This window comes from Ochotona princeps, chromosome 2 (genome assembly GCF_030435755.1).
Source record: "Ochotona princeps isolate mOchPri1 chromosome 2, mOchPri1.hap1, whole genome shotgun sequence".
NCBI classification, from domain to species: domain Eukaryota; kingdom Metazoa; phylum Chordata; class Mammalia; order Lagomorpha; family Ochotonidae; genus Ochotona; species Ochotona princeps.
Window position 1 is genome coordinate 26,747,028 of NC_080833.1, and position 14,203 is coordinate 26,761,230.

General features: G+C 47.0%; 1 protein-coding gene across 2 annotated transcripts in view; it reads left to right on the top strand.

The window, feature by feature from the left end:
- The first annotated feature begins 6,765 nt into the window (after positions 1–6,765).
- The window catches only part of LOC101519628 (protein argonaute-1), a 36,174-nt gene continuing 28,736 nt past the window's right edge, over positions 6,766–14,203 (top strand). The window contains exons 1-2 of one of the 2 annotated variants that reach the window (XM_058678814.1): positions 6,766–7,087; positions 11,699–11,882. In XM_058678814.1, the coding sequence (XP_058534797.1) occupies positions 7,063–7,087; positions 11,699–11,882 (209 nt within the window). In that variant the 5' untranslated portion in view covers positions 6,766–7,062. The remainder of the gene's footprint in view (positions 7,088–11,698; positions 11,883–14,203) is intronic. The other variant, XM_058678816.1, reaches the window with a different exon arrangement.

Consider the following 14,203-nt stretch of genomic DNA (forward strand, 5'->3'; position numbering starts at 1 on the left):
TGAAGGAATTGTCATGTACTCAAAGCCTGTAGGTGTTAAATTCTGTGCTTGGCCTTTGCCAGTATTCATTAATTAGTTATTCCACAATCCTGAGATTTTCAAAATGAGAAAACCACGATTGTGACCTGGGCTTGTTCAAGGTCACGTGTCTGTGGGTGGAACTGAGCTTTCTGCCAGGTTTATCAGCCTCCAACTGTATCAGTATGTAACACAGTGAAATAAAAAGGCAAAGAACAGAAACATTGTTACTGTTGTTGATAAATATTGCATACTTTGTTTCTGTAAGAAAATATTAGTGTAAAATGCCAATGTACTAGTTTTGTAACAGTATCTTTTGAAAGAATTTTTGAAAAAAGATTCATTCATGGGGCCAGCACTGTAGCACAGTAGATTAAGCCTTCTCATGAGGCACTGGCATCCCATATGGGCAGTAGTTCGAGGCCTGGCTACCTGACTTCCAACACAGCTCCCTCCTAATGGCATGGGGAAGAAGTAAAAGATGCTCAAGTGTTTGGGTCCCTGTACCTGCGTGGGGGACCCAGAAGAAGCTGCTTGATACTGGTTTCATATCAGCCCAGCTCTGGCTGTTGCAGCTGTTTGAGAAGTGAACCATCAGGTGGAAGAGCTATGACTCTCTCTCTTAATTGATGCAACAGCCAGAGGTGGGTCAAGCCAAATCCAGGAGCCTGGAATTCTATCTGAGTCTCCCATATCGGCGGCAGGGGCCAAAGTACTTGGACCAGCATGTTGCTTTCTCCGGTGCATTAGCAGGACGCTAGCTTTGAAGCAGAACATCTGGGACTGGTACTGACAGGCAGCTGCGACTTGAACTGTAATGCAACCCTTCCCCCACAATGGCATCTTGCTCCTTGAGTGTGTAATAAAACATTTAAAGTGAACAGGTATATAATTATTAATTGACTTTATCAGTGGATGAAAATTATAACCCTTTGTGTGCAGGCTTTCCTTTTCCTTGATACATTGATGTGCCAAGGCCATAATTATTGTAAATATTCTTCCACTGAGCCTCATTGAGGATTAATAGAGGTAAAAGAACATAATTGTGGTTGATTTGGCTCCTGTTGTAGCACTTTGGTGACATTACTTCAGTTAGATTATGGATAATTGAATTGTTAGTTCATATCCTGCAAGGAATCAGGCCCGGATACCCCTAGTTTACTATCATATATTTTGAAAAATATTTATTTTATTTATTTAAAAGTCAGAGAGAAAGGGAGAACAGAAAGAGATCTTCCATTTGCCAATTCAATCTCATAATGGCCATAATGGTCAGGGCTGGGTCAGGCTAAAGTCAGGAACAAGGAACTCCAGCCCCATGTGGATGGTAGGGGCATAATACAGATGGCCGTCTTCTGCTGTTTCTCCATGCACAATAGCAGGGACCTGGGTCAAAAGTGGAGCAAATAGGACTGCAAGCAGTGCTGCAATATGGGATGTTGGCATCACAGACAATGTTTTAGATTATTGCACCACAGTGCTTGCCACATGTCTACCAACTATGAACCTCAGTTGGCATAGTATTTCTGTATTTATCTCTGTTTCAGGGAGTATACTGCTTATACCTGACCCCAGACCTGAGTACCCTAGAGTTTATTCCTAGACTTAAATGTTGCTAAGATTCTCCAGCTTCATTGGGGGCAGCCTGTCCAAAGCTTCTACATCATATGTAGGGGTTTGTGACCTCTGTGTACGCTGCAGAAGATGCAGAAAAAAAAATACTTGATCTAGATCAGTTCACTTTTAGCTTAGATGGAATTGCACTGTAAATCTGGGAAAAATCATACTATGAATCTGCCTTGGGTGTCAGAACCAGGGACAGCTCCTCTTGTCATCTTGGCCCCTCTCCTGGCTTGGGCTAGGGAGCGAATGGGATGATTTGGTCTTGGTCTACTCCACTAGCCTTTTTTCTCACTGCTCTTTGCTTCCGTCTTTCTGCTAGAATATTTCTCCTCTCCCTCTTTTGCCTAGCTAATTCCTACTTATCTCCCAACTCTCTAAGAAGTCTACCCTGATTATCCTAGACTACATTAAATAAACTCCTCTTAGTTCTTATATCATGCATGTGCTTCTCTGATTCTACTCAAAGCTGTATTGAAATTGCTGTTCAGTACAGTAGTCATTTCCCACATGTGTTACACACTGGAATTGAGAAGAGTGGTAACTGTCAAATGCACAATTATTTCAAAGATGCATATAAAATATTAATAATTTCTATGCTGATGCCTTGTTAAGATGAAAATATTTTGTGATTTAAGTAAAATACATTATTAAATTAGTTTTACCTGTTCTAGTTTTACTTCTTGTAATGTGGCAAATAGGAATTCATTTTCTGGACCTGGCGTGGTGGCCTAGAAGCTAAAGTCCTTGCCTTGAACGCCCTGGGATCCCATATGGGCGCTGGTTCTAATCCTGGTGGCCCTGCTTCCCATCCAGCTTCCTGCTTGTGGCCTGGGAAAGCAGTCAAGGACAGCCCAAAGCTTTGGGACCCTGCACCCTTGTGGGAGACCAGGAGGAAGTTCCTGGCTCCTGGCTTCAGATCGGCATAGCTCCAGCCGTTGCGGTCACTTGGGAAGTGAGTCAACTGATAGAAGATCTTCTTCTTTGTCTTTCCTCCTCTCCTTATATCTGAGTTTGCAATAAAAAATAAACAAATCTTTATTAAAAAAAAGAAATTCCTTTTTTAAATGAATTTTTTACAATTTATTAATTTTCTTGAGAAACAGATGTATAGAGAGGAGGAGATACAGAGAAGATCTTCCATCCACTGATTTCTCTCCCCAAATGGCAACAATGGCTGGAGCTGAGCCAATCTGAAACCAGGAGCCAGGGGCTTCTTCCTGGTCTCCCAGGCAGGTGCAGGGTCCCAAGGCTTTGGCCATCCTCAACTGCTTTCCCAGGCCACAAGCAGGGAGCTAGATGGAAGCAGGGCTGCCAGGATTAGAAACAGTGCTCATATGGGATCCCAGGGCATTAAAGGCAAGTACTTTAGCCACTAGGCTACCACACCAGGCCCTAGAAATTCTTAAGTTACATATATTGTTTACATGATACTTCTGTTGAACAGCACTAATCTTTGTGTTTTTTTGTTTTGGGGCGTGAGATGGTTCACATTAATCCTTGTGTCTATTTCTGTAGTCTAGTAGTTAGGGATGGGTGAGAGTCCTGATGCTCAGTTAAGGTAATTACTAAAATCTAAAATATTTGCGTTTGTTTCATATCTCTGAATTAGAAAATTTTACTAAAAAATAGTTTCTCAAAACGTAAGAGTGGAGAAGAAAGGGTACAATAGAAATTATCGCATCATTTGATTTCTTGATTTTTCCTTTCAGGAGCTTGGCCTGTCTTTCTGGGTAATCCTGTTTTATTTGTTTGCTTGTTTGTTTTTGTTTCTTCAAAAAAAAATGATTTATTTGGGCAGAATGGCAGAGAGAGTGAGAGCTCATCCTCACCCATTCACTGCACAGCAGCCAGGGCTGGGCCAGGCTGAAGCCGAGAATGAAGCCAAGAACCAGGAATTCCCAACCAGATTTTTCACATGGGTGGCAGGAACTCTAGTGTTTGCACCACCATTGGCTCGCAGATACATAAGCAGGAAATTATACTTTATTCATTTTTCTTTTTGCTGTTTTTCATATTAAAAAGAGAGACATATGTATGGGGATGTAATTTTAGGGGATTAATTTTAGCTTCAGTTTATTCTGGATATAAAGGTGTATAGACTGAGGGCTCTGGCCCACATGTCAGAGACCCTGGGTGTGTCAGCAATGGATTCAAATGCAAAGATTGAACCAGAGGACCCAGCACCATAGTCTAGTGGCTAAAGTCCTTGCTTTGCATGTGCTGGGATCCCATATGGACGTTGGTTTGTATCCCAGCTACTCTACTTCCCACCCAGCTCCCTGACTGGTCTGGGAAAGCAGTCAAGGATGGCCCAAGGCATTGGGACCCTGCACCCACATGGGAGACCTGGGGGAGGCTCCTGGTTTCAGATAGGCTCAGCTCTGGCCATTGCGATCACATGGGGAGTGAACCTGTGGATGGAATATCTTTCTATATCTCCTCTCTGTAAATCTGCCTTTATAATAAAGGTAAATAAATCTTTAAAAAAAGATTGAGCCAGAAACTAGAATCCAATATGTTTTGGGGAACATATATTAGGAATTACTGCAAGTCTGTGTCAACATATAACTCAAAATGCTTCCTGTATTTCTCTTAAAATCTACCATTTTGTATATCCAGTAACAAAACTCTTAATGGTAGGGAAACTCTGTAGAAAGACCCATAAAAGCCAAGTTCAGGTTTCAGTTCACTTGCTGCTTTGGTGATGGATCAAATGGTGACCAGGGGCTAGCATCATAGTATAGCAATGCTAGCACCCCATGTGGGCCCTGGTTTGAAACCTAACTGCTCCACTTCTGATCCAGCTCCCTTTTAATAAGTCTTGGAAAACAGTGGAATATGGCCAAGTTCTTGGGCCCCTGTAGCTCCTGGCTTCAGCCTGGCTCAGTCCCAGATGTTGTGGCCATTGGGTAGTGAAACAGAGGATGTCAGATCTGTCTCTGCCTCTTCCCTCTCCTTCTCTGTTAACTCTGCATTTTAAATAAATACAAACGTCTTTAAAAAAATAACTACAGGGATTTTCCACAAAGATAACTCATGAGACTACAGTGAATGCTGTAAAACATTCTTTGTAGGTTAGAGTGAGCTCTTAGCTCAGTTTACCAGGACAGAGCTCTTGCTATTTCTAAGAGCTATTGATGCCATTTATTTGATTCAGATATACCCAAATTTACTGATCATTCTTCTTCTAGTCACTGCTTGTGCTTGGCACTAAAGGGGGAGGGAAAATATGGCTAATATGGCTTCTATCTTTGAAACTTAAAATACTGTGGGAGAGGTAATTAGTGATTATGATAGCAGCGGTATCTGTTCCAAAGTCAGTTTTTAAATTTATTAACTCATTCTCCACAACAGCATAATGAAGTAAGTTCTTTTAACATCACAATTTCATAGAAGAGGGAACTGAGGTACAGAGAAATTGAGTAATTTGCCCAATGTTACACAGATAGTGAATGGCAGTGCCAAGACAGAAGCCAAGACTAGGAATCAGATTTGGCCATGGTCTTGTTCTTAACCAGTGGTTTGCAAAGTGTGATCTGCACATCAACACTGTCAGTCTCATCTGAAAACTTTTTAGAAATGCACATTTTTTGATTGCACACAAGACCTGCTGAACCACAAACTCGGGAGGAAGGGTTCAGCAGTCAGTGTTTCAACATGCCCTGGGGTGACTTTCTTGGTTCTAGATGGAGAATCTCTGCTGGAGGGAAAGGAGGCATTCTGAAAAGTGTCAGAAATGAATCTCCTCATGAATATGGACTGAACATGGCCAATTTACTAGTCTTATGGCACAGAATCTGATGTTAAGCAGGCATCAAAAACCATGTCTGGATGAGTAGGCATGAATGAATAGATGGGACAGCTGGGTCTTCTGTCACTGTCCTACCATTGCAGCAGACCAATAGGAGGATGTTTTCAGAAGTTGTGAGACGAGCACAGAAGTAAGTGGTTATGATGCTGTGGCACAATATAAGATATGGTCAGCTCGAGGAACCAGGAAGATGGCAGCGGAGTCCCTGGAGAGCAGCTTAGGAGGCAGAGCTGTCAAATGTGGTCAAAAGTGAAATAGGAAGATGACAGAGGAGCTTGTCCTTTTGGCAGGAAGGTGTCATTCCCCGAAACAAGAAGCATAGGACAAGGGTGTAAGGGTGTATGGCTGTAGGAGTAGAGATAGGGGTGTGATTCGGACCCTTGATATTTGACAAGCTGGTAGGCCATCCAGGTGGAGCTGTCCAGCTGACTTGGAAATCAGAGATGTGGCTGGAGATGGAGATTTAAAAGGATAGTTGGGCCCTAAGAATGGATGAGGTTTTTGATGGAGGAATAGAGAGTGGAAAGACAACTGGATTTGCAGACACAACAAACAGCTATTTAATGGGGCAAAAGAAAGAGGGGTGCCTTGAGGAAGAATAAAAGGACTGAGGTAATAGGAGACTTCACAAAATGCTGACACCAAGTAGAAGTCTTAGAAAGGGAGAGGTAGCTTCAGATGTTGTGGGAGAAAATAACCGAGAATCATCCTTTGGATTCTGACATTTTAAAAGCGGCTTGGTGAGAACAGAAGCAGACTGGTAGTTTAGGCGTGAGCTGAAGATGAGAACGAGGGGGGCAGGTGCATCACAGGTGGGGCAGATGAAGTTCTGGAGCAGCACTTAAATGCAGACTGTGACATCCTCCAGGTGTAGCAGGGTCTTTTACATATCTGTGGTCTCTGCGCCCAACACATGGCCTGGAAGAGAGGGTGGCGTCAGTGAGTTCAGTAACTGGGGTCGGAGCAAGACTTGGCCGAGGCAGTCGCTTTGCAATCAGGGCTTGAAGGATGAGAGCGATTGGGAAGAGAGGTGGGGAGGCAAGACCCTTGCATGATGGGGTGCTCGACTATAAGGGAACCTGGGAATGAGGTGGGGTTTCCGTAAAGGGTGCATGGCTCCGGAAGAAGGGCGCGGGCTTTCTGCAGGTCTGGGAGAATAGACAGCCTGGGCTGCTGGAGGGGGCGGGGGTCGCCCCGCCCCACTTACGCCACTGCGCGGTTCCGGGCGCTGGCACCGGAGCCTTCCCGCTGGGCTGCAGGGTGACCCGGTGACCGCCAGGGGCCGCTGCCTCCGGTCCCCGGTGCCCCCGCCCCTCTCCATTGGCCTTTGTTGCCGTCGGAGCGCCCCGCTTGACTCGTTCCCGTCCGCCCCCTGGGCCCAGCGGACGCGCCTGCGCACTGGCAGCTGGCCGGGTGCTCGCAGGGGGAGCTGCTGCAGGCTCCGCGGCGGCGGCAACGGAGGCTGCGGGGGCGGCGGTGCTAGCGGCCGGGCTTGGGGGGGGATCCGAGCCCGGCCCGGGAGCCCGAGCAGCGAGAGTGCGGGGTACCTAGGCCTTTCACGCTGGACTCCACAGTCTCCGGGCCGCCTGACCTCCGCACGGGTATATGGGATGGAAGCGGGACCCTCGGGAGCAGGTAAGGGCCCTTGGGAGGGGGAGCGGTGCGTGCTCCAAGGACCAGCTGGCTCCCGCGCGCAGAGCATGGTTCCCGATGGCGAGGAGGGCTCCCGAGTGAGGAGAGGGGCTCTTTGAGGATGGTGGGAAGCCCAGTTTCCAGGGGGGCTGCGTGCAGTTCCGGGGGAGAACCCTGTAAGGAGAGCTCTGAGATGGGGGCCGCTGGTCCAGGAGGCTGGGTGCAGTTCTGAGGGTAGCGATCCATCCGGGAGAAGGGCCCTAGCGCTAGGAAGGACTCTTGCAGATCCGGGAAGGCCTAAGGAGAGGCCCGGCAGGTGGCACAGGGCGGGCTCCAGGTGTCCAGGAGGGAGGGGGGGCAACACAGATGGGTCTCGAGCTACTGCCTGCCTGGGCGGGGACTCAACCCGGGTGGGCTGAGGGAATGTCCCTTGGGCGAAGGCACCAGAGCTGGGCTGCGAGCTCCGCCCCAACCGGGCCTGACACGGGATGAGGGTCAGGGGGTGGTGGGTGGTGGGTGGTGGGTGGGTGGTGGATGGGGACCCAGCCCGGGGATTCCCCCCCTTGCGGCTGGGGAACCAGAGCAGAGGCGCCCAAGCATGCGCGGAGGTGGCAGCTGGAAGGGGCTGCCCGACATGGCTGGGGGCGTGGCTGCCCGAATATCCCCACCCTTCCCCCCCCCCAACCCCAGCCCTGTTTTGGCGTGGAGAAAGGATCGCGCTGTTGGGGTGCGTTCCCTCTTGAGCGTATGCTACAGACCGCATATGGGAATGTCCCTCTTTCTGTCTTAGGGGTACTTCACCCTGAAGCCAGACAGCTACAATTTATCTAGAATGAGTTGAGGGAAACTGCCCAAGTGTCGATTTCTGACAGTTGAGGAAAGCCAGGGAGAAGGGCTTGAGAAGAGGTGTTGGTTCCTGAGGGACCAAGGACAGGACCACGTCTACCTGGAAGAGCTTTGCCTGGCTGGCCCAATAGGGAGTAAAGGTGGGAACTTTAATCCCTGACTGCCTTTCTTTTCTATTGAGTTGTCTCCTGAGGTTGCAGGATGATCCTAGACTTGAATCTTTTCAAGGCTCTGGTGCCCCACGGGTGTGTCCCGCCTCCTTCCCAACCCCCATCTGCAGCCCAGAAACTGTTAGGACCATGTTTAGTGCCGAACTCACCCTTTAAGAAAGCTGTTTCGAAGAAGTGGTGTTTGTCCAGTTCACCATGGTGGGTCCGGAGTCACAGTCCTAATTGGTTTTTATGCGCACCGGCAGTCAGGAGAAAAGGAGAGAAAAACAACACAGGAGAAACTGAGTCAGGAATGGAGCCCACAGGATGGGTGCTGGGGTGGCTGTACCTCTTGTGGCTCAGGTCTCTTACTCTGCAAAGGGAGAAGCATCAAGTCTGTTAGACCACCTCTGATTACCTCCTTTCCTGTGGTCTGGAGGTGGGACTAGAATTTCCACTTGGCCCATGAACTTTCTTACCTAGTGGAAGAATCTTTGCTATTTAGACGGGACCTGATCCCCCACCCCCCACCCCCCATCCCTGGAAATAGCTCTTAACAGCCCACTTAGGTAATCCATTTAGTGACATACAAATGCTTATTGATTACTTCCCCACCCCAAATTTAAGCCCTCTCTTCTGACTGGGTTGGTCATCAGAAGCTGGAGTGAGAGGGAGCAACTGACTCCACGCCCTCTGTGCTCTTCCTGTCCCAGGAACACTCTTGGTTTTCTAGGCTGAAGACTTTCTAACAACCTGTGACCACAGTGAGGGCAGAAGTCACTGAGGTCCATGTGGATTGCTGAGAACTGGCACCCATTCCAGACTGCTAATGATTTTACCCTGATGCATTCCTGAAGGGCTCTGAAATGATGAAAAAATTGACATTGTTGTAAGAAACAAACTTCTAGGAAAACAGTTAGAAGCTGGTGTGGGGCGTTTGCTATAGCCTAGGTAAAACCCTAGTGGCTAGGCTTTGCCTCCTGGAAGGGTGTGAGTGAAGTTTGGTCTAGAAGCTACTGATGGAGGGACTGCATGACTGCCTCCTTGCTAGAGCTGGTGGAGTGGTGTCCCGAGGAGACAACACACAACTGAGGCCTGTGTGCAGGCTGTCTCTGGTTTAGCTGTGTTCCAAGCATGTGTGCTGGGACTCTGAGCTCCTGGAGGGTAGAGGCACTGTCTGGTTTAGCTTTGAATCCAGTGAATGCCTAACCCATAGACCCTGACACAGAGTGTCTGTTTATTGACTGAATTGGCTCACACTCAAGTGTCAACCTATGTGATTGCTTAATAATTTGTGTCCATTCAGGTACGGACAATTCCTTACTAGAGATTGATCTCTTGCTCTCTGCTGACACACTAGCTGACCTAGCTTTGAATTTGTGTCTTTTGAACAGCCTAGGGAGTCTGGTTCCTTGGGAAGTGCACGGGCCCTGAACTCCTGAGCCAGAGCTTGGGGGTGGGGGGAGGGGAGTGTCCTTCTCAGGGCCCCTCCCTCCTTGCTTTTGTCTGCAGGGAAGGGCCCCGCCCCTTTCCCCCAGGCCCGAGCTTTGTCCTCTGTGCTGGGGCCCTCATCTGCATTACAAAGTGGCCGTCTGTCCCTGTCTGGGCCTGAAGGGAAGTGTCTCTGTTTCTCAGGCTAAAAGCTGGGGGCAGGGGAGGGTTAAGGAGGATACTTTGTATAGATTGGGATGGCTTGGAAGAGAAGTGACCCCCCCTTTGTCCCACCTTCCCTTGCCTCGGGGTAAAGAAGCGCTGTGGGCTCCCGGGTTTTCTCAGAGCCTCCCCGCAGAAAAGGGTGCGTCCAGTCCTGTGGAGGTTCTGAGACCTGACTGCCTCTCTCCCATCCCCAGTGATTTCTGCCCAGCCCCCAGCTCGGGGGTGGGGAATGTTTTTCTCCCAAGGCCTCAAATACTTATTGAGCCTTAAAGACTTAAGGAAAGGAATGGATTCCAAAAACTAGGGAGGAGAAAAGGGTGCCTTCCCAGCTGCACCCCCAAGGGTGTACGTTGATTCTGTGCACAGTTTGTGGTTGTTCCCGTGTCTGGGTACTCGTGTGTTGGCGTGATGTGTCCGTAGTTCTGTTTGTTCACTCACTTCCTGTCTGTTGAGCCCAAGTCCTGCCTTCGCACCGCTCCCGTTGAGGGCAGTAAGGGTGAGAAGTAGGGAAGGTGAGCTGTCAGGACCCGCGTGCCTCTTTGCAGGAGTATGCCTGTGTCTGTGGACTTGTGCTCAATTACTGGCCCTCTCTTTCTGGGGACTCGCAGCCAGGTGCTAGTAGTTAGGCTTTCACTTCCCCGTGGGGCTGAAGGGCTTTTCCTTCCACGTGGGGCCTCCATTTTCCTGTCTGCAGAGTGGGGCTGGGCCTGAAGGTTGGTTGGAGGTAGACTGCGGTTTAGCTCTGGGAAGTATGCCTCTCCCCTGAATTGTTCTGACCTCTTCCTGACCCTCCAGAGAAGGAGAGGCCCCTTCCCCTCAAGCCTGTCTGCCTGAAACCAAAGCTCTGAGAATGGGAGGTTCTGGCTGGGTTATCCCTCTCTCCTCCCACCTGGACTGGTCTTCCACGCCAGGACAATGGTAGCAGTGGACAAAGGCTTCTCTTAGGAAGTTTCGTTTTTTCCTTCCTCCCTCCACCCCCCAAACTAGAAAATAAGATTGAGGCAGCAGTTAGGTGAGTGGCATAAGAGAAGGAAGTAACTGAAACTGGCCTCCCCTGTCTTCACATAGGTCCCCTCTGCTGTTGTCAGCACCCTCCCTATGGAAGAAATCAGTGGGGTCATAGAGAGAATGTGTGTTCTGCCCAGAGCCAGTGCCTCTGCCTTCCCCAGCATGCTAATTACTACTTCTGTCCCAACCCTTTGGCCCCTCACACTGTGGCTTCACAGCCCCCAGTTGCAGCCTCCTGTCCTAGTTCGCACCCCTGACCCTTAGCTCCAGCCTTCCCTCCTCCCAAGGCCCATTTGAAGCCTTCTGTTGTGACCTCTGGTTGTGGCCTTTTCTTCAGCCTGCTATTTCAGTTCCTCTCCTTTCTGGAGTCTCCAGTTGCTAGCTGTCCTTTACAATTTTCTTTCTCAAATCCTAACCATCTAGTTACCTTAGTCCTTTTTCAAAGGCTGTTCCTACCCTCTCCAGCCTGGCTTTATTTGATTCTTCTATCTGCCTGTGTTGCAGAGGAGCACTAAGATGATGCCATTTTACCTTCAGAATGATAATGTGTGACGTGACTATCTGCCTGACAGAGAGTAGGGCATTTTTGGTCTGTTAGATCCCTGGTGGAGGTAGCTGTCTGAAACTAAAGGAAAGAATAGAAGATTTTGTTCCTGCGATCCATATTTATTACCTCCCTGCTTAACCTGTAATGGTAACTTACTAATTATTGACAAAATTTAAGATAGATAATAAAGGTAATCTCTGAAACTAGAGGGAGATTTTTAAAACAATAATAACCAAAAAAATAAAAAGAGCATGGGATGGGATGTTTGACTTAGTGGAAGCCCTCAGTGTCCTTGAGCAGGTGGAGGGAAGCCTCTCCTGTACTCTCCTGTTCCCCGTTCTCAGAGGCCTTGTGCCTTCTCTAGAGGAGCTGCCAGACTCCACCCTTACTAGTTTCTTTGTTTTGTAGCTGCAGGTGCCTACCTGCCCCCCCTGCAGCAGGTGTTCCAGGCACCTCGCCGGCCTGGCATTGGCACTGTGGGGAAACCAATCAAGCTCCTGGCCAATTACTTCGAAGTGGACATCCCTAAGATCGACGTCTACCACTACGAGGTGGACATCAAGCCAGACAAGTGTCCCCGCAGAGTTAACAGGTGAGTGATACACCTGCAAGCTGCCATGTCTAGAAGTCTTCATTTTCCTGAATCTCAGAACCTTGAAAGCAAAACAGAAAAGGAATAGAACAATCAGCAGAGGGTAGTTAGTATCACCAAATACAAAAAAGTTTTTGAGGCAGATGCAAAAAAAAAAAAAAGTTTAACTATTAGAAGATAATTGGAGGCTTTTGTCAGAGCGGTTTTAGTACATCAGTCAGACTAACGTAATTGCAGTGAGTTAGGGAGGAAGGAAAGGTAATGTGGTAAGAGTAGTGAGAGCAGAGAGCTGTTTTCCAGATAGTTTGGAATTAAGCTGGAGGGAAGTTGTAAAGGCCGAGTGTAGTGCCGAGCATATCAGCATATTGGAATGAGTGAATGAATGAGTAGTTTTCAGGACAAGAGATGGATACTTTGTAAATGAGAAGGATCTAGTAAAGAAACCAAATGGTATAGGACAAAGGGAAGGACTAAAATACCCTTGCTGAGACAGGAAAACATTGGAGATACACAGTTGAAGAGATTAATGTTAGAAGAAATCATATTTCCTTCTATAATTCACTTATTTTAAGACTGTGTACAGTATTTTAAAAATACAGTATTTAGAAAGGGTAGCAGTAAGAAGTGTCTCCTTGGTATCTTGGTTCCCATCTCCCAGTTCCTTTCCCAAGGCAATGATTGCCATTCTTTTGTGTACATTGATTTTTCTTTGCTTATGTAAGCATGTATGAATATAACATATTTAGAAATCTTTTGTTTTTGTTTTTTAATGTAAGAGATGCATAGAGAGCTCCCATCTGCTGTTTCATTTCTGCGGTATGAGTAAAGGCCAAGGCAGGAGCCAGAGTCTGGGAACTCAATCCAGAGTGCTAGAAACCCCTATTATTTGAGCCATCACTTCTGCTTCTCAGCTTGTACATTGGTAGGAAGCTGGAGTCGGGAGCCAGAGTTCAAAATTGAGCCCAGGTACTTCTGTGTGTGACACAGGTATCTGTTAGACTAAAACCCACTTCAGATAATGACTCTTCAAGTAGGGTTCAAAGTAAGCTTTTAGAACTGTGTTTAAGATACTGCTTAGAATGCCTACATACCATATTGTAGTGTATGATTTGAGTCCTGGCTCTTTATTTTCCCATCCAGCTTCCTGCTGTTGCAAAGCCTGCCAGGCAGCAGACTGTGGCTTAAGTAGTTGATTCTCTGCCATCCAAGTGGGAGACTCAAGTTGAGTTCCAGGTATTTAGCTTCAGTCTGACCATTGTGGACATTTGGGGAGTTAGCCAGAAAATAGAAAATGGTAGACTGATATTTGTCCAGGTCTTTCTCTCTTATTTTAAATGAAAATGAAAATAAATAGGTAAAAATGTATTTTGTTTGAGTGGCAGAATTACAGAATGAAGGGGAGAGAGAGAGAGTTATCTTCCATCTGTTAGTTCACTTCCCACATGGCCACAATTGCTGGAGCTGTCCTGGTCATAAGCCAGGTGCCAGGAGCTTCTTCTGGGTTTCCCATGTGAGTTCAGGGGTCCAAGGACATGAGCCACACTCTATTGCTTTCCCAGGCCATAAGCAAGGAACTGGATTGAAAGTGGAGCAGCCAGGACTCAACTTGGTGCTTATATGGAATGTCGGCCCCATGGGCAGAAGCATAGCCTACTATATCACGGCACAGCCTTCAGACTGAAGTTTAAAAACATACATAGGACTCTGTAGATCTTGTTCTGCACCTTACAATTTTCCATTGGCATATTTTGGAAAATAGTACAAAGGATTTTAAAAAGTTCACGTAATATTTACCTTTTAATTGTAATTTTTCACACATTTTTTGAAGTCCCTTGGTATATCAGTTATACGGATCTCTTTCTGCAGAGCTCTATAGAAGTTCCATTGAATGGTTATTTATAACTTATTTAATAATCTTTCGAAATCTACTTATGTTGAGTATAAACGTCTACAGAAAACAAAATGATGTTGAGTATTGTTATATACAGATACACTTTGGCATTTCAAATATGAGTGCCTCTGAAGCAGACCTTCTTAGGAACAGAATTGCTGGCCCGATGCATTCTTTTATATATATATAATAAGCTTATTTTATTTTTGCTGATGTTTACAAAATTAAGAAGGACGCATGCCTAAATGGACTACCACTACAATTTTTAAAAAGACTTATTTATTTTTATTTGAAAAGCAAATTTATGGAGAGAAGGAGAGAGAGAGAGGAAGATCTTCCATCTCCTGGTTCGTTCCACAAATTATTGCAATAGCGGGAGCTGAGCCAATCCAAAGCTAGGAGCCAGGAGCTTCTTCTGGTCTCCCACATG